The sequence below is a fragment of the Salvelinus fontinalis genome, chromosome 7 (genome assembly GCF_029448725.1).
Source record: "Salvelinus fontinalis isolate EN_2023a chromosome 7, ASM2944872v1, whole genome shotgun sequence".
Classification (NCBI taxonomy): Eukaryota; Metazoa; Chordata; class Actinopteri; order Salmoniformes; family Salmonidae; genus Salvelinus; species Salvelinus fontinalis.
The window spans coordinates 60408949-60435699 of NC_074671.1; the positions used below are offsets into that span (position 1 = coordinate 60408949).

At 42.1% G+C, this 26751-nt stretch overlaps 2 protein-coding genes across 5 annotated transcripts in view; both read left to right on the top strand.

Annotated features, from left to right (window-relative positions):
• Positions 1 to 26635, top strand: LOC129859944 (adhesion G-protein coupled receptor G7-like). Of its 4 annotated transcripts, none has more exons than XM_055930217.1 (18): positions 1 to 248; positions 2645 to 2775; positions 5241 to 5537; positions 8883 to 8987; positions 9529 to 9638; positions 10128 to 10271; positions 10389 to 10474; positions 10598 to 10731; positions 10949 to 11062; positions 11755 to 11924; positions 12381 to 12533; positions 17020 to 17132; positions 17388 to 17719; positions 20206 to 20287; positions 20998 to 21156; positions 21449 to 21608; positions 21852 to 23259; positions 23722 to 26634. In XM_055930217.1, exons 2-17 carry the CDS (start codon positions 2739 to 2741, stop codon positions 22059 to 22061), a joined length of 2406 nt encoding a protein of 801 aa, XP_055786192.1. In that variant the 5' UTR covers positions 1 to 248; positions 2645 to 2738; the 3' UTR covers positions 22062 to 23259; positions 23722 to 26634. The 4 variants fall into 4 exon arrangements, with proteins under 4 accessions (XP_055786192.1, XP_055786190.1, XP_055786191.1 ...); XM_055930215.1 differs by lacking the exon at positions 1 to 248 and adding an exon at positions 370 to 922; XM_055930218.1 differs by lacking the exon at positions 1 to 248 and adding an exon at positions 371 to 922 and having other exon boundaries at positions 5425 to 5537.
• Positions 22637 to 26751, top strand: part of LOC129860103 (adhesion G-protein coupled receptor G7-like) — a 26988-nt gene continuing 22873 nt past the window's right edge. The window contains exons 1-2 of the mRNA XM_055930424.1: positions 22637 to 22758; positions 24787 to 24891. Coding sequence (XP_055786399.1) covers positions 22637 to 22758; positions 24787 to 24891 — 227 coding nt within the window. The remainder of the gene's footprint in view (positions 22759 to 24786; positions 24892 to 26751) is intronic.

The following is a 26751-nucleotide window of genomic DNA, read 5'->3' on the forward strand; positions in this document are numbered from 1 at the left end:
ATAAAGTTTCTTCTTCTTTTTGTTCAGTTTAGTCACATCATTTCTCAATTTGCAGTAAGTAAGCCAGTCAGATGTACAGCCAGACTTATTAGCCACTCCCTTTGCCCCATCCCTTTCAACCATACAGTTTTTAAATTCCTCTTCAATCCATGGAGCCTTAACAGTCTGTTTCTTTACAAGTGGATGTTTGTCAATAATTGGAAGAAGCAATTTCATAAATTCAGATGAAACTGGCAAAACTCTGAAAGGTATTATTATGTCAGATTTGTTCAAGCCTAAAATGTTTGTCTGTAATCGTAACGTGGTGTTCATATGTTCACAGATGAAATTTCACGTTTCCGTTTCACGCATTTCTTATGAGCCTAACAATTTACATATGGATTTTCTTACTATCCTAACGATGCGTACGTTAAACCTTTTGGCAGCTATCTGGCTCCATACTGGCTCACCAAAAAAAAGTGTCAAGGAAAGCAAGCTTGGATTTTGGCGTCACTCCTTTCAAATTCCATTGCCAGCATACTCATTGACTGATAAACTTGAATTGTTGCTTCTCGTTGTGTTGTTGTCCTCCGGTGGCTAGCTAGCAAAAAAATGGCCCTTTCCTAAATTAGCCATGGATGGAGCTAGGGTTTTGGACATGTGGTTTTATTTATCCTCCGTAATGGCCAATGATTATAATGGCATTGTTGTGCCAGAGAGGATGGAAGTTGGAAGTTCAATACAGTAACGTTAGATGTAGAAGGCTAATGTTTTAACTCGCTAATGTTGCCTCGAATTGAAGTTAGGCTAGCGAACAAGCATTTTAGCCAGGTAGCCAAAGACAACAAACAAATAAAAGCGTGTACTTCTGTATGACAGAGTGATAGACCATGTCCTCAACATGAAAGCGAGGAGGTGGCATTGGCGTTTCTCTACAAGTAGGGTGAGTCAACATGTTTTTCTACTTGCACACAGAAATCAGAACCAATCTGTTGTTCTGCCCCTGAACAAGGCAGTTAACCCACTGTTCCTAGGCCGTCATTGAAAATAAGAATTTGTTCTTAACTGACTTGCCTGGTTAAATAAAGGTAAAGAAATAAATAAACTCATTCACACATACAGTCAGAGCCTTTTGGGGGCCCTAAGTGGAATTTTGTATGTGTCCTACCTTGCGAGCGCAAAGTTTTAGAACCCCCCCCCCCCCCCCCCTAATGACAATGGAGAAGGAAAAAAGTACGTTTTAGAATTCATTTCCTGATATTCTACACAATTTGCCATGGGGAGAAGAGATTTTGTAACTTCATGGAATTCTAATAATTTGCAATTTGGTGGAGAGAAATGTGCAGTTTTTCAGCTAATTTCCTGAAATTTCTCACCCAACAATAGGGTGGAGAGAAATGTTTGCAGTTTTTATTATGATATCTGAGTGAGAGTTTCTTACAAAACCAATTGGGCCCCTCCCCAGTTGGTAATTCAACCATGATTACTACAAGTTTAGATCGCTGGCTAGACTATCTTACCAGTCTAAACAAATGTTAGCTGACATGTGCTAATTGAGTGAATATCAGTGACTGACATAACAAGAGAGAAACTGCTGATGCACAACCAAACATTGAAATTGCACCTTGTGTTTTCTACTATTCTAACTTTCAACAGTAAGTTGAGAACCCGACTGAGTTCCTCATTTTTTTCTCTTTCATTTTTGGAAATGTATTCGTGGGCCAACTTCGGACCAGCAGTTTCCCATCCCTGCTTTGGACAGTGCCACTGCGAATCCAATGTTTTTAGATTTGTGGGTGAAATAGTGAACGAGTGTACACTTCAGGAGGCAGGAGTTATAGTTGGGACATACCCATGACTAGGTCAGGGCATGATGTGGCCTTAATGAGAGGAGGCATCCAGAGCTGAACGGAAAGGGTTAAGAGAAAGACAAGAGCAGTGGTCAGATTGCGTCCATATGGTTGTGTGCTGCTGTCAATGCACATTTTCATGTTGACAGTACTCAACAATTTAATTGTTTCTAAATGAGATGTACATTGTTAAATAACAATAAATGGCTATGCTGTAGCAGCTATGCGTCTAGGCTATTATTGAATTAATTAATAATGTCAATGTAACGGCATCATTTATCATCTCTGCAGTTGGGTTCATCTGTCTTGTTACTTAAGGAACAACTTCCTTTCATTGGAACAGTTTTCTCTTAGTATATGATGAGTTTTGTGTGACATGTACTTCAGCATTGAACCCCTGTTCTAGAGAAGTACACCGTCTAGTGGCCTCAAATTCTAATCCAAACCTCCAAGACAGTTATCACCTTTTTTATCTAACCCTCGAATCAGGAGATCTAATTACACCTGCTCTAGTGGAATTTTTTTTCTTCTGTTTACCAAAACATGTACTGTACCTTCCCAGCTGCAACAAATAATGGTTTGCATAGAGAAGGTTAATGCTATTGGTTGACTGGTCCTCACAGTATTCATCCATGTGTATCTCATTTATTCATCCAGTCATATCTAATCTATTTTCAAAGAATTTGTGTCATTGTCTTTACTGATCCTGTTGACAACGTTGATGTACAGTACTTCCCCCTTCCCCCAGTAATGTACAGAACTTCCCCCTTAATTTCAATAGTAAATCATTCACTGGTATCTGCACGTTACTGCAGTCTCTGTGACAGGTGGAGAGCAGCACAGCATTAGACCAACAGACGTCCTAATAATGTGCAGTCTGCTGACACTGGATGACTGGAAACAGCAGAGATGAAGGAGCTATGGATTATGGCTGTCTTTACCACAGGTAAGACTTGCTCTATATTCTATTCATTCAGGGTGATTTAAGATGTTCAGGCTACACTGAGGGAACAAAACATTAAGAACACCTGCTCTTTTCCCTTATTGATGTCTCTTGTTAAATCCACTTCAATCAGTGTAGATGAAGGGGAGGCGACATGGATTGTGTTTGTGTGCCATTCAGAGGGTGAATGGGCAAGACAAAAGATTTAAGTGCTTGTGAACGGGGTATGGTAGTAGGTGCCAAGCGCACCGGTTTGTGTCAAGAACTGCAACGCTGCTGGGTTTTTCACTCTCAACTGTTTCTGTGTGTATCAGAAATGGTCCACCACTCAAAGGACATCCAGCCAACTTTACACAACTGTGGGAAGCATTGGAGTCAACATGGGCCAGCATCCTTGGTATACTCAGTGTTTGATGCTGGGGTTAAGTTTCTTGTATGATGGAGAACTGTATCGGAAAATGGCTTTCCCTTCCGGTGTGCAAAGATGTATGATACATTTAACTTATCAATTGATTATAACCTTACTGTTTTTACAGTTTGGTTTATGAATTTTGAAGTTGAGTTTTTCTTAAATGATTGATTGATGTTATGTCTTTTTGTTGCGAAGGATATACAGTTGAAGTTGAAAGTGTACATACACCTTACACGCCAAATATACATACACAAATATACATACACAAATATACATACACGCCAAATATATTTAAACTCAGTTTTTCACTATTCCTGACATTTCATCCTAGTAAAAATTCCCTGTCTTAGCTCAGTTAGCATCACCACTTTATTTTAAGAATGTGAAATGTCAGAATAATAGTAGAGAGAATTATTTATTTCAGCTTTTATTTCTTTCATTACATTTCCATTGGGTCAGAAGTTTACATACACTCAATTAGTATTTGGTAGCATTGCCTTTAAATTGTTTAACTTGGGTCAGACATTTCGGGTAGCCTTCCACAAGCTTCCCACAATAAGTTCGGTGAATTTTGGCTCATTCCTCCTGACAGAGCTGGTGAAACTGAGTCAGGTTTGTAGGCCTCCTTGCTCGCACACGTTTTTTCAGTTCTGCTCACACATTTTCTATGGGATTGAGGTCATTACTTTGTGATGGCCACTCCAATACCTTGACTTTGTTGGAAGTATAGTTGTGGTCATTGTCCATTTGGAAGACCCATTTGCGACCAAGCTTTAACTTCCTGACTGATGTCTTGAGATGTTGCTTCAATATATCCACATAATTTTCCTGCCTCATTATGCCATCTATTTTGTGAAGTGCACCAATCCCTCCTGCATCAAAGTACCCCCACAACATGATGCTGCTACTCCCGTGCTTCACAGTTGGAATGTTGTTCTTCGGCTTGCAAGCCTCCCCCTTATTCCTCCAAACGTAACGATGGTCATTATGGCCAAACAGTTCTATTTTTGTTTCATCAGACCAGAGGACATTTCTCCAAAAAGTACAAACTTTGTCCCCATGTGCAGCTGCAAACCAGAGTCTGGCTTTTTTATGGCGGTTTGGAGCAGTGGCTTCTTCCTTGCTGAGCGGCCTTTCAGGTTATGTCGATTTATAGGACTCGTTTTAATGTGGATTTAGATAATTTTGTACCTGTTTCCTCCAGCATCTTCACAAGGTCCTTTGCTGTTGTTCTGGGATTAATTTGTACTTTTCGCACCAAAGTACGTTCATTTCTAGGAGACAGAACGCGTCTCCTTCCTGAGCGGTATGATGGCTGCATGTTCCCATGGTGTTTATAGTTGCGTACAATTGTTTGTACAGATGAACGTGGTACCTTGGCTGATTTCTTTTGATTTTCCCATGATGTCAAGCAAAGAGGCGCTGCGTTTGTAGGTAGGCCTTGAAATACATCCACAGAAGCACCTCCAAATTAACTACAATTATGTAATTTAGCCTATTAGATGCTTCTAAAGCCATGACATAATTTTCTGGAATTTTCCAAGCTGTCAACTTAGTGTATGTTAACTTCTGGCCCACTGGAATTGTGATACAGTGAAATAATCTGTCTGTAAACAATTGTTGGAAAAATTACTTTTGTCATGCACAAAGTAGATGTCCTAACCGACTTGCCAAAACTATAGTTTGTTAACAAGAAATTTGTGGAGTGAAAAACGAGTGTTAATGACTCCAACCTAAGTGTATGTAAACTTCCGACTTCAACTGTATTAGTGTCTATGAAGACATTGTTTCAGTTTATTTTTATGCAGACACTATTGGCTGTAAATCGACTACTGTCAGGTCTTAGATTCAGTTGATAACAGAGTAGCCTTTGCTGTCAACCGTTTATTGGCAGTGATAATGACGTATTTCTCTCATAAAGTACAGTAGAAAACATTTCTACACTGATGCAGACACAATGAAACTGGAACAGCATGGATCATCTGCTATGATTATAGGAACTGACACTATGTACCCTTTTTTATGTGGTTTACTGAATTAATTCACTTTTTTTAAGTCTCTTTTCCACAGGGGAATCTCACCACATCCTCTGCCATTCCAACCACCATTGACATAACTACCCCAACTACTGCTGCCCCTTTAACCCCTGACCCTCCATTTACTGACACTCCAACTACTGGTTACCTAAATACTTCTGGTCTTCCAACTACTGGTTACCCTACATCTATCCCTATCACCAGTATCAGTCTCCCCTCTCCCACCACAACCCCTCTGGACTGTATCAACGGTGGTGAGCTGCAGAGTGGAGTCTGTATCTGTCCTGATGAGTGGACCGGAGAGACCTGTTCAGAGGGTAAATCCTCACACTTACACTATACCTAACCCTGGATCTACCATTCAGACTCCTGCACAATACTACACTACTAAACCTAACCCTGGATCTACCATTCAGACTACTGCACAATACTACACTACTATACCTAACCCTGGATCTACCATTGACTCCTCTACAATACTACACTACTAAACCTAATAGAGGTCTACCAATTAATCGGAATGGCCAATTAATTAAGGCCGATTTCCAGTTTTCATATCAATCGGTAATCGGCATTTTTGGGCCGATTACATTGAATTCCACAAGGAGACTGCGTGGCAGGCTTACTACCTGTTACGCGAGTGCAGCAAGGAGCCAAGATAAGTTGCTAGCATTAAACTTATCTTATAAAAAACAATCAATCTTAACATAATCACTAGTTAACTACACATGGTTGATGATATTACTAGTTTATCTAGCTTGTCCTGCGTTGCATATAATCGATGCGGTGCCTGTTAATTTATCATCGAATCACAGCCTACTTCGCCAAACGGGTGATTTAACAAGCGCATTCACGAAAAAAAGCACTGCCGTTGCACCAATGTGTACCTAACCATAAACATCAATGCCTTTCTTAAAATCAATACACAAGTATATATTGTTAAACCTGCATATTTAGTTAATATTGCCTGCTAACATGAATTTCTTTTAACTACGGAAATTGTGTCACTTCTCTTGCGTTCTGTGCAAGCAGAGTCATGCAGCAGTTTGGGCCTCTTGGCTCGTTGCGAAATGTGTGAAGACCATTTCTTCCTAACAAAGATCGTAATTAATTTGCCAGAATTGTACATAATTATGACATAACATTGAAGGTTGTGTAACAGCAATATTTAGACTTAGGGATGCCACCTGTTAGATAAAATACGGAACGGTTACGTATTTCATAGAAAAAATAAACGTTTTGTTTTCGAAATGATAGTTTACGTATTTGACCATATTAATGACCTATGGCTCATATTTCTGTGTTTATTATAATTAAGTCGATGATTTGATAGAGCAGTCTGACTAGGCGGTGGTAGGCAGCAGCAGGCTCGTTAGCATTCATTCAAACAGCACTTTCCTGCATTTGCCAGCAGCTCTTCACTGTGCTTCAAGCGTTGCGCTGTTTATGACTTCAAGCCTATCAACTCCCGAGATTAGGCTGGAAATACTATAGTGCCTATAAGAACATCCAATAGTCAAAGGTATATGAAATACAAATGGTATAGAGAGAAATAGCCTATAATAACTACAACCAAAAACTTATTACCTGGGAATATTGAAGACTCATGTTAAAAGGAACCACCAGCTTTCATATGTTCTCATGTTCTGAGCAAGGAACTTAATAAACGTTAGCTTTTCTACATGGCAAGTATTGCACTTTTACTTTCTTCTCCAACACTTTGTTTTTGCATTATTTAAATCAAATTGAACATGTTTAATTATTTATTTGAGACTAAATAGATTTTATTGATGTATTATATTAAGTTAAAATAAGTGTTCATTCAGTATTGTTGTAATTGTCATTATTACAAATATATATATATATATTAAAAATCGTCCGATTTAATCGCTATTGGCTTTATTTGGTCCTCCAATAATCGGTATCGGCGTTGAAGAATCATAATCGGAAGACCTCTAATACCTAACCCTGGATCTACCATTGACTCCACTCCACACCACTACACTACTATACTGTACAGTCGTGGCTAAAAGTTTTGAGAATGACACAAATATTAATTTCCACAAAGTTTGCTGCTTCAGTGTCTTTAGATATTTTTGTCAGATGTTACTATGAAATACTGAAGTATAATTACAATAATTTCATAAGTGTCAAAGGCTTTTATTGACAATTACATGAAGTTGATGCAAAGAGTCAATATTTGCAGTGTTGACCCTTCCTTTTCAAGACTTCTGCAATCCGCCCTGGCAATTAACTTCTGGGCCACATCCTGACTGATGGCAGCCCATTCTTGCATAGTCAATGCTTGGAGTTTGTCAGAATTTGTGGGTTTTTGTTTGTCCACCCACCTCTTGAGGATTGACCACAAGTTCTCAATGGGATTAAGGTCTGGGTAGTTTCCTGGCCATGGACCCAAAATATCGATGTTTTGTTCCCCGAGCCACTTAGTTTTGCCTTATGGCAAGGTGCTCCATCATGCTGGGAAAGGCATTGTTCGTCACCAAACTGTTCCTGGATGGTTGGGAGAAGTTGCTCTCGGAGGATGTGTTGGTACCATTCTTTATTCATGGCTGTGTTCTTAGGCAAAATTGTGAGTGAGCCCACTCCCTTGGCTGAGAAGCAACCCCACACATGTATGGTCTCAGGATGCTTTACTGTTGGCATAACACAGGACTGATGGGAGCGCTCACCTTGTCTTCTCCAGACAAGTTTTTTCCCGGATTCATCAGAGAAAATGACTTTACCCTCAGCAGTCCAATCCCTGTACCTTTTGCAGAATATCAATTTGTCCCTGATGTTTTTCCTGGAGAGAAGTGGCTTCTTTGCTGCACTTCTTGACACCAGGCGATCTTCCAAAAGTCTTCGCCTCACTGTGCGTGCAGATGCACTCACACCTGCCTGCTGCCATTCCCGAGCAAGCTTTGTACTGGTGGTGCCCCGATCCCGCAGCTGAATCAACTTTAGGAGATGGTCCTGGTGCTTGCTGGACTTTCTTGGGCGCCCTGAAGCCTTCTTCACAACAATTGAACCGCTCTCCTTGAAGTTGTTGATGATCCGATAAATGGTTGATTTAGGTGCAATCTTACTGGCAGCAATACCCTTGCCTGTGAAGACCTTTTGTGCAAAGCAATGATAACGGAACGTGTTTCCTTACAGGTATCCATGGTTGACAGTGGAAGAACAATGATTCCAAGCACCACCCTCCTTTTGAAGTTTCCAGTCTGTTATTTGAACTCAATCAGCATGACAGAGTGATCTCCAGCCTTGTCCTCGTCAACACTCACACCTGTGTTAACGAGAGAATCACTGACATGATGTCAGCTGGTCCTTTTGTGGCAGGGCTGAAATGCAGTGGAAATGTTTTTGGGGGATTCACTTCATTTGTATGGCAAAGAGGGACTTTGCAATAATTGCAAATCATCTGATCACTCTTCATAACATTCTGGAGTATATGCAAATTGCGATCATACAAACTGAGGCAGCAGACTTTGTGAAAAATAATATTTGTGTAATTCTCAAAAGTTTTGGCCACGACTGTACATAACCCTGGATCTCACGATCACAGTCCACAACACTATTCCTTGGATCTCACATTCAGAATGTGTATTTCATGTTTGCAGTCACACATTTGGTCCATGTTGAAATATATTTTATTTCGATAGAGAATTTCTGCAATTCCACCATCAAGGATGGATTCTCCTTCCCAAGAACTACAGTTGGCTGGTCTGCTTATTCAGAAGAGTTGTGTGATGAGAAGACAACCAGTGGTATGGTACTTTTATTCACCTAAAATGAAACCATTTTTTTATTTGTTACAATCCTAATGAATGTTGTATTAGATAACACTAATCTTGATTATATTTTTTATTTAATAATAGTTTTTTTCTCATCCAATTTTGTGGTATCCAATTGGTAGTTTGTGTCATCCCATCGCTGCAACTCCCGTACGGGAGGTCGAGAGCCGTGCGTCCTCCGAAACACAACCCAGCCAAGCCACACTGCTTCTTGACACAATGCCCGCTTAACCCGGAAGCCAGCCGCACCAATGTGTCGGAGGAAACACTGTGCCAGCGTGCACTGCGCCCGGCCTGACAGTATGCATGCGATGGGACAAGAACATCCCTGCCGGGCACACCCTCCCCTAACCCGGGCGACGCTGGGCCAATTGTGCGCCGCCCCATGGGTCTCCCGGTCGCAGCTGGTTGTGACAGAGCCTGGACTCGAACCAGGATCACTAGTGGCACAGCGATGCAGTGCCTTAGACCACTCTGGAGGCCCTTGATTACCTTTTTGTCTTGTTTCCTCCAGCCGGTTTACCAGAAGCCTCAGCAAGATGTTTAAATGACACTGGATCTCCAATGTTTGGTCCTCCTCACATTCTGCAGTGTGAATTTACCCTCAGTGACATTCAAGGAAATGTACGTCAATAGGTATATTTTTTTAATTATCTTGATTTATGACCAGTCTCAATTTAGCATTCATCTTTCTTTGAGTCAGTTACAGTCATCATTATGAGGAGTGGATCTTACAGTCTGAAGATCAGTAACAACTGGCTCTTACCTTCAGCTCATGTATTCTGTTCCTTTATTCTGCTTAACAGTTGATGAGGAACATTCTTATTTTATTTCTTGTGTTTTACATTACTTTTTATTTAGTCATTTAGCAGATGCTCTTATCTACAGCGACTTACAGTAGTGAGTGCATACATTTTCATACTGTTGCCCTGTGGGAATCAAACCCACAACCCTGGTGTTGCAAGTGCCATGTTCTACCAACTGAGCCACATAGTTAGTACTGGTAATGTAATATCCAAATGTACTCACAGTTCAGCATGTTGCTGCCACTTGTAAAATGTTCTGTTGAAAAACTAAAATAAAATGAATAAAAATCATTCTGTCTCTATTCAGATCTCCAGCAGTTCAGGTGATTTACTAGAGTTAGCCTTCAGTACTCAGATCCTGACCTCCCAACCAGAGCAGCTGTCAGCTGACAACATCACCACAGCAGCTCAAATAGCTAACACGATGCTTCAGTCTGCAAATATCACAGAGGTAAAACATGTTTTGAAATCAAGTCGTACTATGACATGTTCTGGAGAGAAACGTGAGGTTGTTACTGCAGTGATTTGAACACTTGAGGGTCATCCCCTGGTTTTGATCATGTTGCAGGACATCGCAGTGGCAGCTGTAACAACCATCAGTCAGCTGCTGAATTCCAGTGAGGAGAGTTCACAGGAGAGAGATGCTGTCCAAAAGTACTGTGTTTGTACTGAGTGTGTGTGTGTGTGTGTGTGTGTGTGAGCGTGCGTGTGTGTTTGTGTGCCTCTGTGCGTGTCTGCATGGTGCATGTACACTGTTATTCTGTGTTTCTCTCCCAGCCTCACAGAGACCCTGGAGAAGTTTTCCCTGGACCAGCACAATAATGTGTCATTGGTGGTTCAGCCCAACCTGGTAGTCCAGTCTGTCCAACTACCAAGTGATTCAGTAGGGATCCAGTTTACTGCTCTGACTGGTGAGAGACTGCTAGTGAACCTACATACTGGCATTTAAAGTGATGGTTTATATCTGTGTTGACAGACTGGGTAAAACTTCTCATTTTTCTAATGTTTCCTCTGTTGGTCAGTAAGGTTTGGTATGGATTGTATCTGTTGTTCTACAGACAAATACAGAAGTAACACTATATATTGTTCTGCTTTAAATTGCTAAATCAAATGAATCTCCTTCTCCAGGAAGTTCTGGCAATTTTGTGGCAAACGGAATTCATCTCAACACAAATACCTCTGAACTGATAGCTGACAAAGGAGGTGCTAGCGATGTCCAGATTGTCATAAAATTCCCATCAGGTCAGTCAATGTTGTTTTGCATAGTGTATGAACTCAAGATTCAATTTCCTTAAATTGATATCACAGAGAGAGCTTAGCTCTTTGTGGTCTCAGAAATCAGGTCAGCAGTGACTACATTTAGATTGTCCTATAAAGCTGAGTCGCATGATATTTATGGTTGTTTGTAATTTTAGTTTTGCCTTTTTAATCATTATACATATTTTATTTTTAATTTAACTAGGCAAGTAAGTTAAGAAAAAATTCTTATTTACAATGACGGCCTCGGAACAGCGGGTTAACTGCCTTGTTCAGGGGCAGAACAACAGATTGTCAGCTCGGGATTCGATCCACCAACCTTCCGTTTACTGGCCCAACGCTCTAACCACTAGGCTACCTGCCGCCCCGTGTTATTGTTTTTACCATCGAGGACCACTTTGGAAACAAACGTTTAATTAATACTTAATACAATTAATATCCTCTGGGTCCACATTGTACATTTTGGTGTATGTCTGTTACCCAAAATAAATTCAATTCAATATGGATAAGTAAAATAATGAGAAGTAATTTGGCTTCCACGATAAGCCTACAAGGCAAGGTCAAGCTACTCATGTATATGAACAACAATCTCTCTCTCGCTTGCTCTCCCTCCCACTCGCTTTCTCTTCGCCCCTTCGCTCTCCCTCTCCCCTTTCTTTCAATTTTACTCCAGTCAGTTTTGCATAGTAAAAACACAAACCACTCCATTGGTTTTGTACTCTACCAAAACGACCGGTTCTTCAGGTCCAGTGCTTTCAGTGCTTCTTCAGGGACCAGCAGAACGGTCATCTCTGCTAACCTGGGACAGGTGTCTGGGTTACATGTTGAGATGGTCTTCAAGCCCACAGTAAGATTTCTCTTGAAATCAATAAACACAAAGTGGTCCAAATTCTCTGGGAAACGTGTTGGGAAGTTATTCATTATCTAAGTCACATGTGTCAAACTCATTCCACGGAGGGTCGAGTGGCTGTGGGTTTTTGTTTCTGTCCATGTATGTGATTGATAATTAAGGTCACTGATTAGTAAGGAACTCCCCTCATCTGATTGTCTAAAATGAAAGGAAAAAACTAAAACCAGGCCCTGCATGGAATGAGTTTGACACTCCTGATCTAAGTTATCCATTGACACTTATGCGCCACAAGGAACAAGGAAGCATATGTTGTATTGAGTATATAATATCATCTATAATTGTAACTACATCTTTCCCACATGTACAATGACCTGTTATGCTTCATAATTAACTTGCATGCATGTGTTTTTCTGAAGGATTTTCAGTGAGTTTGTTTCTGTTCTCACTTCTCAGGTTGTCCCCAACGCCTCCCTCTATGACTTTGCCTGCGTGTCATGGAACTACACATTGAAAGACTGGAGCACCTTTGGCTGCTCCAAAGTCAACCACTCAGAAGACGGCCTGCGATGTTTCTGTAATCACACTACTAATTTCGCTGTGCTGATGGTGAGTAGCAAGTTGCCCTAATCTCCCTTTTTACTGACCACACTCTGACCTATGGAGGGGTTCCCAAACTTTTTTGGCCCATGACCCCATTTTGATATCTGATCATTCTCGTGACCCGAAACATGTAGATTTTTTTGTAGTAATTAAGATGGGCTATGGCAGTCAGTTGCAAAACATTCTAACAGTGTTTCTGATTGTCTTCTCAACTCACCATCACATACTTTTAATGTGGGGCTATGATAGTCAGGAGACATTGTCAGACCAATTTGCTACAATCTCACCACCACTAGTGAGATAGGAGACTTGATGCATGTAGTGTCTGCGGTTCTCAAAGTCAGGGGGTGTGGTTGACAATGCGCACCTCATCTCTGCTGTCACTTCCAACCTGGATCGATATTTGGTTTTAATGCAGACTAGTACACTAATTCCAGCCTCACACAGATATGAGCTGTCAAAGGGTACCATGAGTTTTAATACTCAGAGGGAGACGGCTGGGTATTTATTCCCTTTGGGTCATGAACCAAAATGCATTATCTGCAACATTCGGTCATATGACAGCACAATCTGTTTTCGATTTCACTTACCGGCATGTCAACTGAGGTAGGATCACAGTCAAACAGATTTCTCTCCAGTAATAAATATTTTCTCTGAATTCACTGAATCGGTCACTCATCTGTAGAATGTTTTTGTATTTCCCCTGCATGCTTGCGTTCAGTTCGTTCAGTCTCCCAAATATATCATTTACATAGGCAACGAGACGTATTTTCTTTTCATTACAAAGAAAGTCAACCAAGTGTTTGTTTTTTGCACGCTATTCGATCCCATGGATTCTGTTTTTTGTCAATATAGTCACGCAGCGCATCCTTTATGCAGTTTCATGCTCGAGGAATTGTGAGACAGAACAATTTGTCTTCGTGAATAACATCCCCGACATGTAGCGAACAAAAAAAGTAAAGGAATGTGCATCTTGGCCCTCACAGCTAACGTCCATTTGGAAAGCTGGGGACTTTTTGAGAGGTTCAGTCAGTTTCCTATTGATTGCTAGCTATAGCGTAAATGCTTAATTTGATTTTGTTGTTATTTTGTGTACTTTTAAACCCTTTTTCTCCCCAATTGGTAGTTACTCTCTTGTCCCATCGCTGCAACTTCCGTACGGACTCGGGAGAGGGGAAGGTCAAGAGCCATGCGTCCTCCGAAACACGATCCCGCCTAGCCACACTGCTTACTGCTTCTTGACACACTGCTCGCTTAACCCAAAGCCAGCCGCACCAATGTGTCGGAGGAAACACTGTACAGCTGGCGATCAAAGTCAGCGTGCGTGCGCCCGGCCCACCACAAGGAGTCGCTAGAGCACGATGGGACAAGGACATCCCAGCCGGCCAAACCCTCCCCTAACCCACAGACGACGCTGGGCCAATTGTGCGCCGCCTCATGGGTCTCCTGTCGCTGGCAGCTGCAACACAGCCTGGGATCGAACCCGGGTCTGTAGTAATGCTTCTAGCACTGCGATGCAGTACCGTAAACCGCTGCGTCACTCGAGAGGCCAATGAATTCTTATTTTTACTGTGCTATCTGACAAAGGTATTAATGTTTCTGTGCCTCAGCCTCCCCACACCTTGTTTTCACCATATCTATTGTGGTGGTAATATCTCTGAAATAGTGTGTGGTTTCATACAGTAGTGGGCCTTGCCATTCATCTGAGAATAGGGTGACCACAAGTCCTGGATTGTATCCGGACAATCCTGAATTTTGGCCCTTTACTCCGCAACCAAACAGTCATGTCCCGCATTTTATCAAGAAGTTAAACATCAATTTTTTGGGAAAAAATGTGTGGTTTGTCCAGTATTTCAGTCAGGCATTCCAACCTTTCTCTTGCAGTCACGTTGCGCTTATGAAAGAATATACACTACCATTCAAAAGTTCAATTGGGGTCACTTACAAATGTTATTGTTTTTGAAAGAAAGCAACATTTTTTGGTCAATTAATATATCATCAAATTGATCATAGGCATACAGAGGCCCATTATCAGCAACCATCACTCCTGTGTTCCAATGGCACATTGGGTTAGCTAATCTAAGTTGATCATTTTAAAAGGCTAATTGATCATTAGAAAACCCTTTTGCAATTATGTTAGCACAGCTGAAAACTGTTGTGCTGATTGATTAAATTCAGCAATTAAACTGGCCTTCTTTAGACTAATTGAGTATCTGGAGCATCAGCATTTGTGGCTTCGATTACAGGGTCAAAATGGCCTGAAACAAATAACTTTCTTCTGAAACTCGTCAGTCTATTCTTGTTCTGAGTAATGAAGGCTATTCCATGCGAGAAATTGCCAAGAAACTGATAATCTCGTACAACGCTGTGTACTACCCCTTCACAGAACAGCGCAAACTGGTTCTAACCAGAATAGAAAGAGGAGTGGGAGGCCCCGGTGCACAACTGAGCAAGAGGACAAGTACAATAGAGTGTCTAGTTTGAGAAACAGACGCCTCACAAGTCCTCAACTGGCAGCTTCATTAAATAGTACCCGCAAAACACAAGTCTCAATATCAACAGTGAAGAGGCGACCCCGGGATGCTGCAAAGAGAAGGCCATATCTCAGACTGGCCAATAAAAATAAAAGATTAAGATTGGCAAAAGAACACAATGGACAGAGATACAGCTTTTTCTTTGCAACTCTGCCTAGAAGGCCAACATCCTGGAGTCACTTATTCACTGTTGACATTGAGACTATCATTATTGATATCTGATATTTTTGCAGCTCAAGACGAGACATAGGCCTATGTCATAGGCCTTTCGTCAACAAATATTTCTCAAATCCTTTCAGCCTAAATTTCTGCTAAACTTGGAGAGGATCGTCAGGCCTCCTAACTTCTTACAAAAAACATGCTTCTGATGAAGAGCTAGAAAAGTAAGTAAATAGCCATAAGAGACTGAAATATATAAGCAGTGGGAAGTAGATGATATATATAGATAGATGAAGTACATGATCTCGCCATCACGGTTGACAACTCCATTGTGTCCTCCTCCCAGAGTGCTAAGAACCTTGGCGTGATCCTGGACAACACCCTGTCGTTCTCAACTAACATCAAGGCGGTGACCCGTTCCTGTAGGTTCATGCTCTACAACATTCGCAGAGTACGACCCTGCCTCACGCAGGAAGCGGCGCAGGTCCTAATCCAGGCACTTGTCATCTCCCGTCTGGATTACTGCAACTCGCTGTTGGCTGGGCTCCCTGCCTGTGCCATTAAACCCCTACAACTCATCCAGAACGCCGCAGCCCGTCTGGTGTTCAACTTTCCCAAGTTCTCTCACGTCACCCCGCTCCTCCGCTCTCTCCACTGGCTTCCAGTTGAAGCTCGCATCCGCTACAAGACCATGGTGCTTGCCTACGGAGCTGTGAGGGGAACGGCACCTCTGTACCTTCAGGCTCTGATCAGGCCCTACACCCAAACAAGGGCACTGCGTTCATCCACCTCTGGCCTGCTCGCCTCCCTACCTCTGAGGAAGTACAGTTCCCACTCAGCCCAGTCAAAACTGTTCGCTGCTCTGGCACCCCAATGGTGGAACAAACTCCCTCACGACGCCAGGTCAGCGGAGTCAATCACCACCTTCCGGAGACACCTGAAACCCCACCTCTTTAAGGAATACCTAGGATAGGATAAAGTAATCCTTCTAACCCCCCCCCCCCCCCCCCTTAAAAGAGTTAGATGCACTATTGTAAAGTGGTTGTTCCACTGGTTATCATAAGGTGAATGCACCAATTTGTAAGTCGCTCTGGATAAGAGCGTCTGCTAAATGACTTAAATGTAAATGTAAAGTAGGGTGCTGAGTGTGCTGCACCCCCTGAAAAATCAGAAATACAAAATAATAATATTTTCACAAAAGTAGTGCATTGGGCCTTTACTAGTCCTGTATTAGCAGACTGATATAGCTGTTTGTAGCACCGGCAAAAAAAAATGTTTCAGCTAAAAAAAAAAATGAAATTTTCGTTCACAAATTGACAGCAATGATGCATTGGCCTATTTTGAAGTTAGGTACAGGGTAGGTTACACTGTCCCGCAAATCCTTCTATTGTCCCGCTTTTTTGTATTTCAAATGTGGTCACCTTAAGTGGGAATGATTCAAGTGCAGCGGTCAAGTGTGGCCTTTTCCCACGGTCTAAGGGCGCTTTCTGGTTGAATTTTATATTTGAATAATTTATTTCGTTTTTTTAAGGTTAACCACATTACAATGATTTTGAGATACAAAGACAATATTATAATATTTTATATAAATTAGTTGTATTATTATTTAAATCTTTAGCAGGATTTTGGAAATTCTCCTGCAGTCCCATTTTCATATCAGGGGTCGTGACCCCTATTTTGGGAACCGCTGACCTATGGTTTACCACAGCATATCCAGACACATGAGGGTGATGACTTTATGCATTATGACTGTGACAGAAACTTAGTGTTGAAATGTATTTTTTATTTTCTTTCTACAGTCGTTCAGGAGGGATTTTAAATACGCTGAGGCGCTAAACTGGATCACCATATTGGGATGCTCCATGTCCATCATCGGGTTGAGTTTAACAATAACATTCCAGATCACAACCAGGTAAGATCCTACAGGGTTCCAGAACCAATTCAAAATATACAATAACATTCCAGATCACAACCAGGTAAGATCCTACAGGGTTCCAGAACCAATTCAAAATATTCAGTTCATCTCAATAGTGTAAAGAAGCCCTTTGTCTGATCCAACAGGACTTGATAGGTGAAACCATTATGAAACCCGCTATTAATGAACCAACACATCCATAACTACGTATATAACTTCCCTGACATAGTGTTGTCTATCACCTATCCCCAGGAAATCACGCAAAACCAACCCAACAGTCCTCTTAGTGAGCGTCTGCGTGTGTCTCCTGATCTTCACCCTCCTCTTCATGTTGGGAGTGGACAACCCTCATAAACAGCTGGACAAACCTGAAATACAGGAGGACAACATTCTCCCCCCGTCCGACACACACACAGAGCAGGACAGAGGGCCCTGTACTGCAGTGGCGGTCCTGCTGCAGTACTTCCTGTTGGGGACGTTCACCTGGAACACGCTGTACGCCACAAATGTCTTCCTGATGATCAGAAACAGCCTGGCCACCAGCCCGTCACAGTTCACAGCCTATACCGTGGCCATCGGATGGGGTAGGACAGCATGGAGAAAAATAAATTATTTTGTTGTTTCAGGGGCTTTGGATGGCATTATCCCTGGCCTCCTTGAACCAAAACTAATGCTAGGTGATATTTTCAGGCTCTAATAAGCCTGAACTATAACTTAAAAGCTACTTGTATAGTGATGTTATGTCTTTAGAGGATGTATGTGTAGTATATACTCTGTACAGTGCATTCGGAAAGTATTCAGACCCCTTGACCTTTCAACATTTTGTTACGTTACAGCCTTATTCTAAAATGGATTCAATTGTCCCCCCCCCCCCCCCCCTCAATCTACACACACTACCCCATAATGACAAAGCAAAAACAGGTTTTTCCATTTTTTGAAACATTTATTAAAAATAAAAAAGTTATCACATTTACACAGGTTGAAAATGTCAGTGAAGGCACTTACCAGGTGGTGGTCAGCACATGCTTGGAGTATACGTCCTGGTAATACATCTGTCACTGGGCAGCTCCTGGCTGGGCTTTCTTTTGTTCCGTAATAGTTTGCAAGCCCTGCCACATCCGACAAGTGTCGAAGCCGGTGTAGCAGGATTCAATCTTAGCCCTGTATTTACTCTTTGCCTGTTTGATGGTTCGTCTGAGGTTATAGCGGGATTTCTTACGTCCTGGTTAGAGTCCCGCTCCTTGAAAGTGGCAGCTCTAGCCTTTAGCTCAGTGCGGATGTTGCCTGTAATCCATGACTTCTGGTTGGGGTATGTACATACGGTCACTGTGGGGACAACGTCATCGTTGCACTTATTGATAAAGCTGGTGACTGATGTGGTGTACTCCTCAATGCCATCGGATGAGTCCCATAACATATTCCAGTCTGTGCTAGCAAAACAGTCCTGTAGCTTAGCATATGCGTCAACTGACCACTTCTGTATTGAGCAAGTCACTGGTACTTCCTGCTTTAGTTTATGCTTGTAAGCAGGAATCAGGAGAATATAATTATGGTCAGATTTGCCAAATGGAGGGTGAGGGAGAGCTTTGTACGCATCTCTGTGTGTGGAGTAAAGGTGGTCTAGAGGTTTTTTTTGAGAGAGATTTTTTCCCCCTCTGGTTGCACATGTAACATGCTGGTAGAAAATAGGTAAACAGTTTTAAATTTCTCTGCATTAAGGTCTCTGGCCACTAGGAGCGCAATTTCTTGTTTGCTTATGGCTTTATACAGCTCGTTGAGCGCGGTCTTAGTGCCATCATCGGTTTGTGCCAGCATCGGTTTGGACAGCTATGAAAAGTATAGATAAACTCTCTAGGTAAATAGTGTGGTCTACAGCTTATCATGAGATACTCGATGTCAGGCGAGCAAAACCTCAAGACGTCCTTAATATTTGATTTCTCACACCAGCTGTTACTGACAAATAGACACAGACCATTCTTACTGGAGACAGCTGTTCTGTCTTGCCGATGCACGGAAAAACCAGCCAACTGTATATTATCCATGTCGTTGTTCAGCCACGACTCGGTGAAACATAAGATAATACAGTTTTTAATGTCTCGTGGGTAGGATAGTCTTGAACGGAGCTCATCCAGTTTATTCTCCAAGTCCGGCTAGGCTACTCAAGGACAGTCAGAGATTGTTCCCAAGCCACTCCTGTGCTTAGGGTTGTTCATCAAACATCTCTCTGTACTTTGCTCCGTCCCTCTTTCCCTTGTTACTGACTAGTTTCCCAATCCCTGACCCTGAAAAACATCTCCACAGCATGATGCTGCCACCACCATGCTTCACCGTAGAGATTGTGCCAGGTTTCCTCCAGACTTGACACTTGGCATTCAGGCCAAATAGTTCAATCTTGGTTTCATTTTGGCAAACTCCAAGCGGGCTGTAATGTGCCTTTTACTGAAGAGTGACTTATGTCTGGCCACTCAACTATAAAGGCCTGATTGGTGGAGTGCTGCAGAGACCCTTGTCCTTCTAGAAGGTTCTCCCATCTCCAAAGAGGAACTCTGGAGCTCTGTCAGAGTGACCATTGGGTTTCTTGTCACCTCCCTGACCAAGGCCCTTCTCCACCGATTGCTCGATTTGGCCAGGAGGCCAGCTCTAGGAAGAGTCTTGGTGGCTCCGAACTTATTCCGTTTAAGAATGATGGAGGCCACTGTGTTCTTGGACATTTAATGCTGCAGCATTGTTTCTGTATCCTTCCCAAGAGCTGTGCCTCGACACAATCCTGTCTCGGAGCGCTACGGACAATTATTTCGACCTCGTGGCTTGGTTTTTGCTAAGGTATAAGGTATTTCTGTATTTTGTTTTCAATAAATTTGCAACAATTTCTCAACCTGTTTTCGCTTTGTCATTATGGGGTACTGTGTGTAGAGTGATGAGGAAAACATTTATTTAATCAATTTCAGAATAAGGCTGTAACGTAACAAAATGTGGAAAAAGTCAAGGGGTCTGAATACTTTTTAGAATACTCTGTACATGGCTGCATGCAAAACTACCAGGAAATAACAACATCATTCTCTGTCTTTAGGACTGCCTGCGGTTGTGGTGGCCCTCACCTTAGGAATTAGTTACAGAGTGGATGATCCACTGGGTTACAGGCAGGAGGAATTGTGAGTCATTACTGTACTATACAACTACTGTACTGAATTGTACTATACTACTTCTCTATACTGTACTGAGAGCGACCCAGCTCAACATATTTACTAGTCTATGACCCACTGACACCGCCCCCGGTTAGAGAGGATTAAGGCAGTCCAAGAGTTAACACACACAGGAACTTTATTCACACACAGGAGAAGATGCACATAGGGATGTATATGGGGATGATTTTTTGTAATCACGCATCCCATACACATGTGTTTACCCACGCTCTGACACTGGAAACAACACAGTTCAGGCCCTGCTAATACTGACACACTTGAGAGAGCATGCAATGGACCTGACGAGCTAGCTAGGAGCATCTGACCAATCACAGGATGCACGGTCAGAGCATTGGCAGAGTGTAGGTTGCATGGGGACAGTGATTGGCTGAAGCCACGAGTTTGAGGTGATCTATCTCTCATGTGAACTATATTGTACTATCAATATAATTTATACTGTAAAAGCTTTTCCCTATCAATGATCGTATTACATGCTTTTAACGATGGTAAAGAGCAATTTTAAAAGTTGTAAAAAACTAAAAGAACGATCCATTGTGTTGAAAGGTCTCTTGTTTACTTATGCCACCCACCACGTTTACTTTATACCACGTTATTCAAATCACTGCCTGTTTTGTCTGTCACATTGTCCCACTCGCAAACTCATTCATTTGACCTCTCAGTTGCTGGCTTGCTGCCCTCGATCCAAAGGGGAACTTTGACTTCAAGCTGCCAATGTTTTGGGGGTTCCTGATCCCTGTGGCGTTCATGCTTATCTTCAACACAGTGGTGTTGGTATATTTTGCAGTTACAACATGCAAGACCAACCCACATTTAACCAGGTAACGTTAACTAGGGCATTTTGGGGACACAAAGTAGAACGTTGTAGTCATAAAGATCAGTCTTGATTTAAATGCCTACTGACGAGCTTAATTGTTAATTGTCTTTCAATGAAAAGCTTGTTATAAATAAAATGTATTATTTTATTATTAATTCAGTCATTAGTAAGCAAATCATCAAATTGAATTAGCACCCTGCTCTAACCCACTCACCCACTGGAAGTCAAATGTTCTTCTACCACAGCATTACAGCAGTCTATTACAGCATTCTAAGTATGTTGGTTATGTTTCCCAGTACAAGACACACATCGATGAAGAAGAAGTTCCTCAGTAGCTTTTCTCTGGCTGTGGTGCTCGGTCTCTCCTGGATCCTGGGCTATCTGTTGCTCATTACACAGAACCAGACCATGTACACCATACTCAACATCTCCTTCTGTGTACTCACCACCACTCAGGTAGTAAATATATGCACTCAATACTGTAAGTCACGCTGGATAAGAGCGTCTGCTAAATAACTAAAATGTAAACTGTAAATACTATTGTACCACATAATCCAGACATGATTGATTTGAGAATTAGACACCTACTAAACATAAATAAATCGAGTTGGTCTTTATGGAAACGCTACCTTTTGTTTGTCCTTGTGTGTTCCTGAAAATACTTGATAATGTCTTTGTGTTTTTGTTTTCGCTCCACAGGGCTTGCAGATTTTCATTCTGTTCACAGCAAGAACAGCAATTGTCAAGAAAAGGATGTCAAGTGCTTTGAATTCTGTCTCTAGCGCTGGGATCCCTCTTCACACTAGGAAGTTCAGTCTATGGCGAGGAAAGCAAAGTGATAAAGTAGAATCATACACACAGCAGGACACTGTGTCATTTCCAACTTGTTCCTCACAGACATCTAACTGATGGGCTGCAAGTTCAAACCTAGTTTGTAAAACTTCTCCTCTTGTACTATAATATACAATATACTGCATACAATTTTGTATCCACATAGAGTATATTTACTGTGACGACTAGTTCCTCAGTTGTCCAATGAATTTTGGAATAAAAGTGTTCAATAATCCCCAGTTTACAATTGGCTCATTCATCCCCCTCCTCTCCCCTGTAACTATTCCCCGGGTCGTTGCTGCAAATGAGAACGTGTTCTCAGTCAACTTACCTGGTAAAATAACGGTAAAATAAATAAATAAAAAAATAATTATGTGATTGTCTTTTTAAGCTAATGTTTGTTTTAGTTTTCTTATAGTGAGAAAAAACACAATTTTACACAATATCTCAGAAAATAGCTTAAGACCGTGTAGCCCAGGGGTGTCAAACAAATGTTCCCCTCAGGCCACATTTGGTCATTACCGAGGTTAGATGGGACGCACTTAAAATTGATTAAGAAGCTCCTGCTCCATCGGCCTGTACAGCACAGGCTGCAGCTGCCAGTTACATCTGTGGTAGAGGACTACAGGGCAACAAAAGTATGTCAGCCTATGATGCTGCGGGACCGCAAGGATGAGAGGGTTCGCCAGGCAGAGATCGAGGTCAGAACCGGTTGCAAGTGGGCAACTAGCGCAGCACTCATGGAGGCGGGTCTGGGATGCACATCCAGGTCACGGTAACATTGTTGGGTCGGTAAAACCAAGACAGGCTGGGTCTGGGATACACATCCAGGTCAAGCTGGAAGAAAGCAGATCCAAAGTAGTGCTGTGGTGCAGATGGAGGTCTGAAAGGCTGAGGAAGAAAATAGGCATGTCAGAGTTGTAGCCATGAAAAAACACGGCAGCTGGACATGCTGTGGGAGCGTGAGAGAGAGGGCACTCACCTGGAACATGGAAGGGCAGCGGATTAGGTTTCTGCTTTACTCTGTGTACAATGTTTTTCCCACACCAATTTACCTTCACACGTGGGGGTTGGCAAACAGCCCAGACAGCTGTACACTATGTGGATGACCAGCCACTCTGAAGCACATGCTCTCTTCCTGCCACGCAGGTCTGACCAATGGAAAATTCAGGTGGCAGCATGACCAAATACTGACTCAGCTAGCTGTGAGACTGGAGCAAGCAAGAAGAAAGCTGAAACATCTCACCCAGGGCTCCTGTTTCATCCACTTCCTCAGGTCAGGAGAAAGCGAAGCAAAGTGAACAAGGAGCAAAGGAATCTTGATTACAAAATAGTACCAAAAAAATCTAAACTTGAATAAGTAGGTGTGTCTAAACTTTTGACTGGTACTGTATACCAGTCAAAAGTTTAGACACACCAACAGGTGTAGGCCGTCATTGTAAATAATAATTTGTTGTTAAATAGCTTGCCTAGTTTATATGAAGGTTAAATATATATAACATTTATGACCATGGTTTGTTTTCATTTGCCCTATTTAGCATAGCTCTGTTCTGCCCTGCCCCCCTGTGGAGCTCAAAAGTTACTGTTTCTTACTGTTAACTCCAATTTGTGATTTTGTGAATACAATATACTATTTGTATAGCAGTGTGTATCATGTTACTTCTTTGTAATATTGTTTTATTGCCATATCCTTATATCGTATTCTAATGAATAATTCCTCTTTATTCTGTACTTTCAGAAACCACAAACAGTATTTGTCAATATCAGAACTGGTACTGGAGCTGGACATCTTTGGAGCTGAAGATTGAGGCCAGCTTTTGTATCCTAGTGTCTCCTTAACAGTTTTACTGGATGAAAACACAGCAAGAAAACGCATAGGCCAATATGTAATAGCTGTCTATTTTATTGCAGTATTGGTGCTGGTTTGTTGAACAACAACTTGTTTTACTAGAGGGAAAAAAACGAATATGCATAACCCATATTTAATATTCATGCAGTGGCTGAACAACAACCCCCCACCTCTAAAGGAAAAGTATCATGGCAGGCCACCTGTCAAGTCACCTACCAGCTCAGTCAGTCACTAATTGCTGCAGTTGTGCCAAATAGTGCTTGAGCATATGATACTCCCCAAAGCATGGTGAAATACATAGAGGTGTATCACAAGCTTAACACGTATTTTGTCAACTTCATCTGCTTACTTCTCCTGGTGCCAGACAGGCAGTTGCAGTGCCTCCGTGTGTGACTACCTTGAGCAGCAGTTTGAGGGACTTTGCAGGGAAAACAAAGTGTAGTGAGGCGTAGGGGATTGTCCCTAGCAGTTCTCATGAGATTCTCTGTACTTTTGGTAGGTAATTACTTTACCTATGAGGCAGTGGGTAGGTGTGAGATATTGTCACTTTAATTGCATAATGGAACTGTATGCGATTTGTATGTGAACTGTACACCCAATTACAAAAAATACCTTGTTCAGTAATCATCGCAAGTGTTAGTTGGCGGTGAACTATGTGGCCATTGAGGGCAGCAGTGTCGAACAAATGGAAAAATATATTTTTATACCACTTGGTCGTTTTCAAAGTGCATTCCACAAAGCTGTTTATCATATCCACCTTATCCACTGCCCTCATTTTGAGGTTATAGTGAAGCACACAGTCTGGTTTGATTTTTCTCTTTCCCGTCAGGTGGTCCACCTTCCCTGTGGCCGATATGGTTGCTGTATGGACAGTGGAGAGGACACGTCTCGTTTGTCATGCAACTTTACTGCCAGCTGTTGACCATTCTCCTTGAACTCCCCCTCCCCTCTCAGCATCTTCCTGCATCCGAATGCCAGCATCCCCTTCCTGTTCGACCTGACTGTGCCACAGGCCCCTGTGATGTTGGAGAGCAGATGCTGGAAGAGTGTGGGACTGCTGTACCAATTGTCCACATACAAAGTGTGTCCCTTGCTGAGATGAGGAGTCAGCATGGTCATCACCACGGACCCGGACACCCGAAGCCCCTCGTAATGTTGGATGTCAGTGGTGGACGTCACGTCACACATGACAAAGAACTTGACCCCTAACCTGTGCCTTTTGGAGGGAATATATTGACGGAACGCCAGCCTACCTTCCCATAATAACAGAGACTCACAAAGACCCGACCAAATGCTGATGTCAGGCTGGATAGAACATTTCTTATTTTGTATAACGGGGAATTTAGGATGGCAGTAACATTGTTGACGAAATGCAGGCATCGAAGCAGAACTAGGCGGTCTTGGGAAAAGAGGGTGACAAAGAAGGGAGTTGCAAACATAGGATCTGTGCTCCAGTATTCTCCTGGGGAGTTCTTCTTTACTATCCATTTCACTAATTGTGGTTGTCTCCCATTTAGTGAGTTTCCCCCTCACTCCTGGCTCTCTCTTCTCCTGTAGCTCCAAGGCATAGCGATTAGTCTCCTCTACTATGTCTCCCACCAGCTCCTCTGTCAGAAACAACCTGAAGCACTCTGCCTCAGATGGAAATGGCAAGAGGCGTTGCACTCCAGACTGGGACTCATCAAAGCAAACAGCAGGGCCAGGAGGGGTGAAATGGCTGGTGGCCTTCCAGCTACCACAGAACTCCTGTACTTCATCCACTGCCGGTCTGCCTCCATCACCACCAGCATCTTCAAAGGGACCTGGGACTTTGTCAGTGGACAAGGGGTCCTCAGATTCAGGGTTCTCAATGGCTACAAGGTTGGGGGGCATCTCCTCACTGTCAGAATCTGATTCCTGACTTTCATACTCGTTGTCAGAATTGTTAAAAATCTCCAGAATTTCCACATTTGTGAGTTGTCTCCTTTTGAAAGACATTGCTAATGCTACAACACTGAATGGCTCAGAGTGGGAGTGAGAGGTTAGGTGATTGACTGCCTGCACGCGCCACTTGTATCAATAAATCACTATCAGAAAATGTTTTGTGTGGTAATTATTTATATATTTACTGTTTTATTCACATGTTTTCAGGCACTGGTGTCAAATCATGCATTCCGATTCTTGCATGGATTGTAATGGGCAAATATGATGTGTGTAAAATACTTTTTGAAGGTTGTACTGATTATAATGAGCTAAGCTAAATCCAGCTATGTGTGGAGCCATGTTTGTTGACATATAATAAATTCTAGGTTTCACGTAATTGTCTGTTGGAGCAAAGATGTTATAACAAAATGAGGTGAGTAAAGATGCACTCATTTTTTGAGAACTTCCGGAAGTGAATGGTGGGATGTGAACGATGGTAGATGACACACTCCCTTCAACGTGCATACCATATATAAACGGACCAAACTCAACATGTCTTCTCTTATTATCTTTGGTTTCTGTGAGAGAAAAAAAGCATGGCGGCGCACAGAAACTACCCATCGTTGGATTACTTTCGATTTCTAGAAAGTGTTTTACTCAATTATTTCGATCAATGGTGAGCTCACCCGGGATGTGATTAATTATAAATAGTAATTGCTATTAGCTAATTCATATTGTAGTTTCTGTCAGCCACGAGATATAAAAATATGACCGCTTGTGTTATGTCAATCTTTCCTCAGTTAGCGCTAGGACAAATGTAGCCTACATTTTCCCGGTTTGGATGATTGTGTTACGCTGTAGATACTTCTGTGAATGTCTGAACATTGCATCCAAAAATAAACTGCTCACATTCTGGACAACTTTGTAAGGATGTGTGTGTGCAAAATGTTTCTGAAAAAAGTGTGGCCAGCTCAAATGCTGATTGTTGCGTCATTTGAAACTGCCTGTTCTAAATAA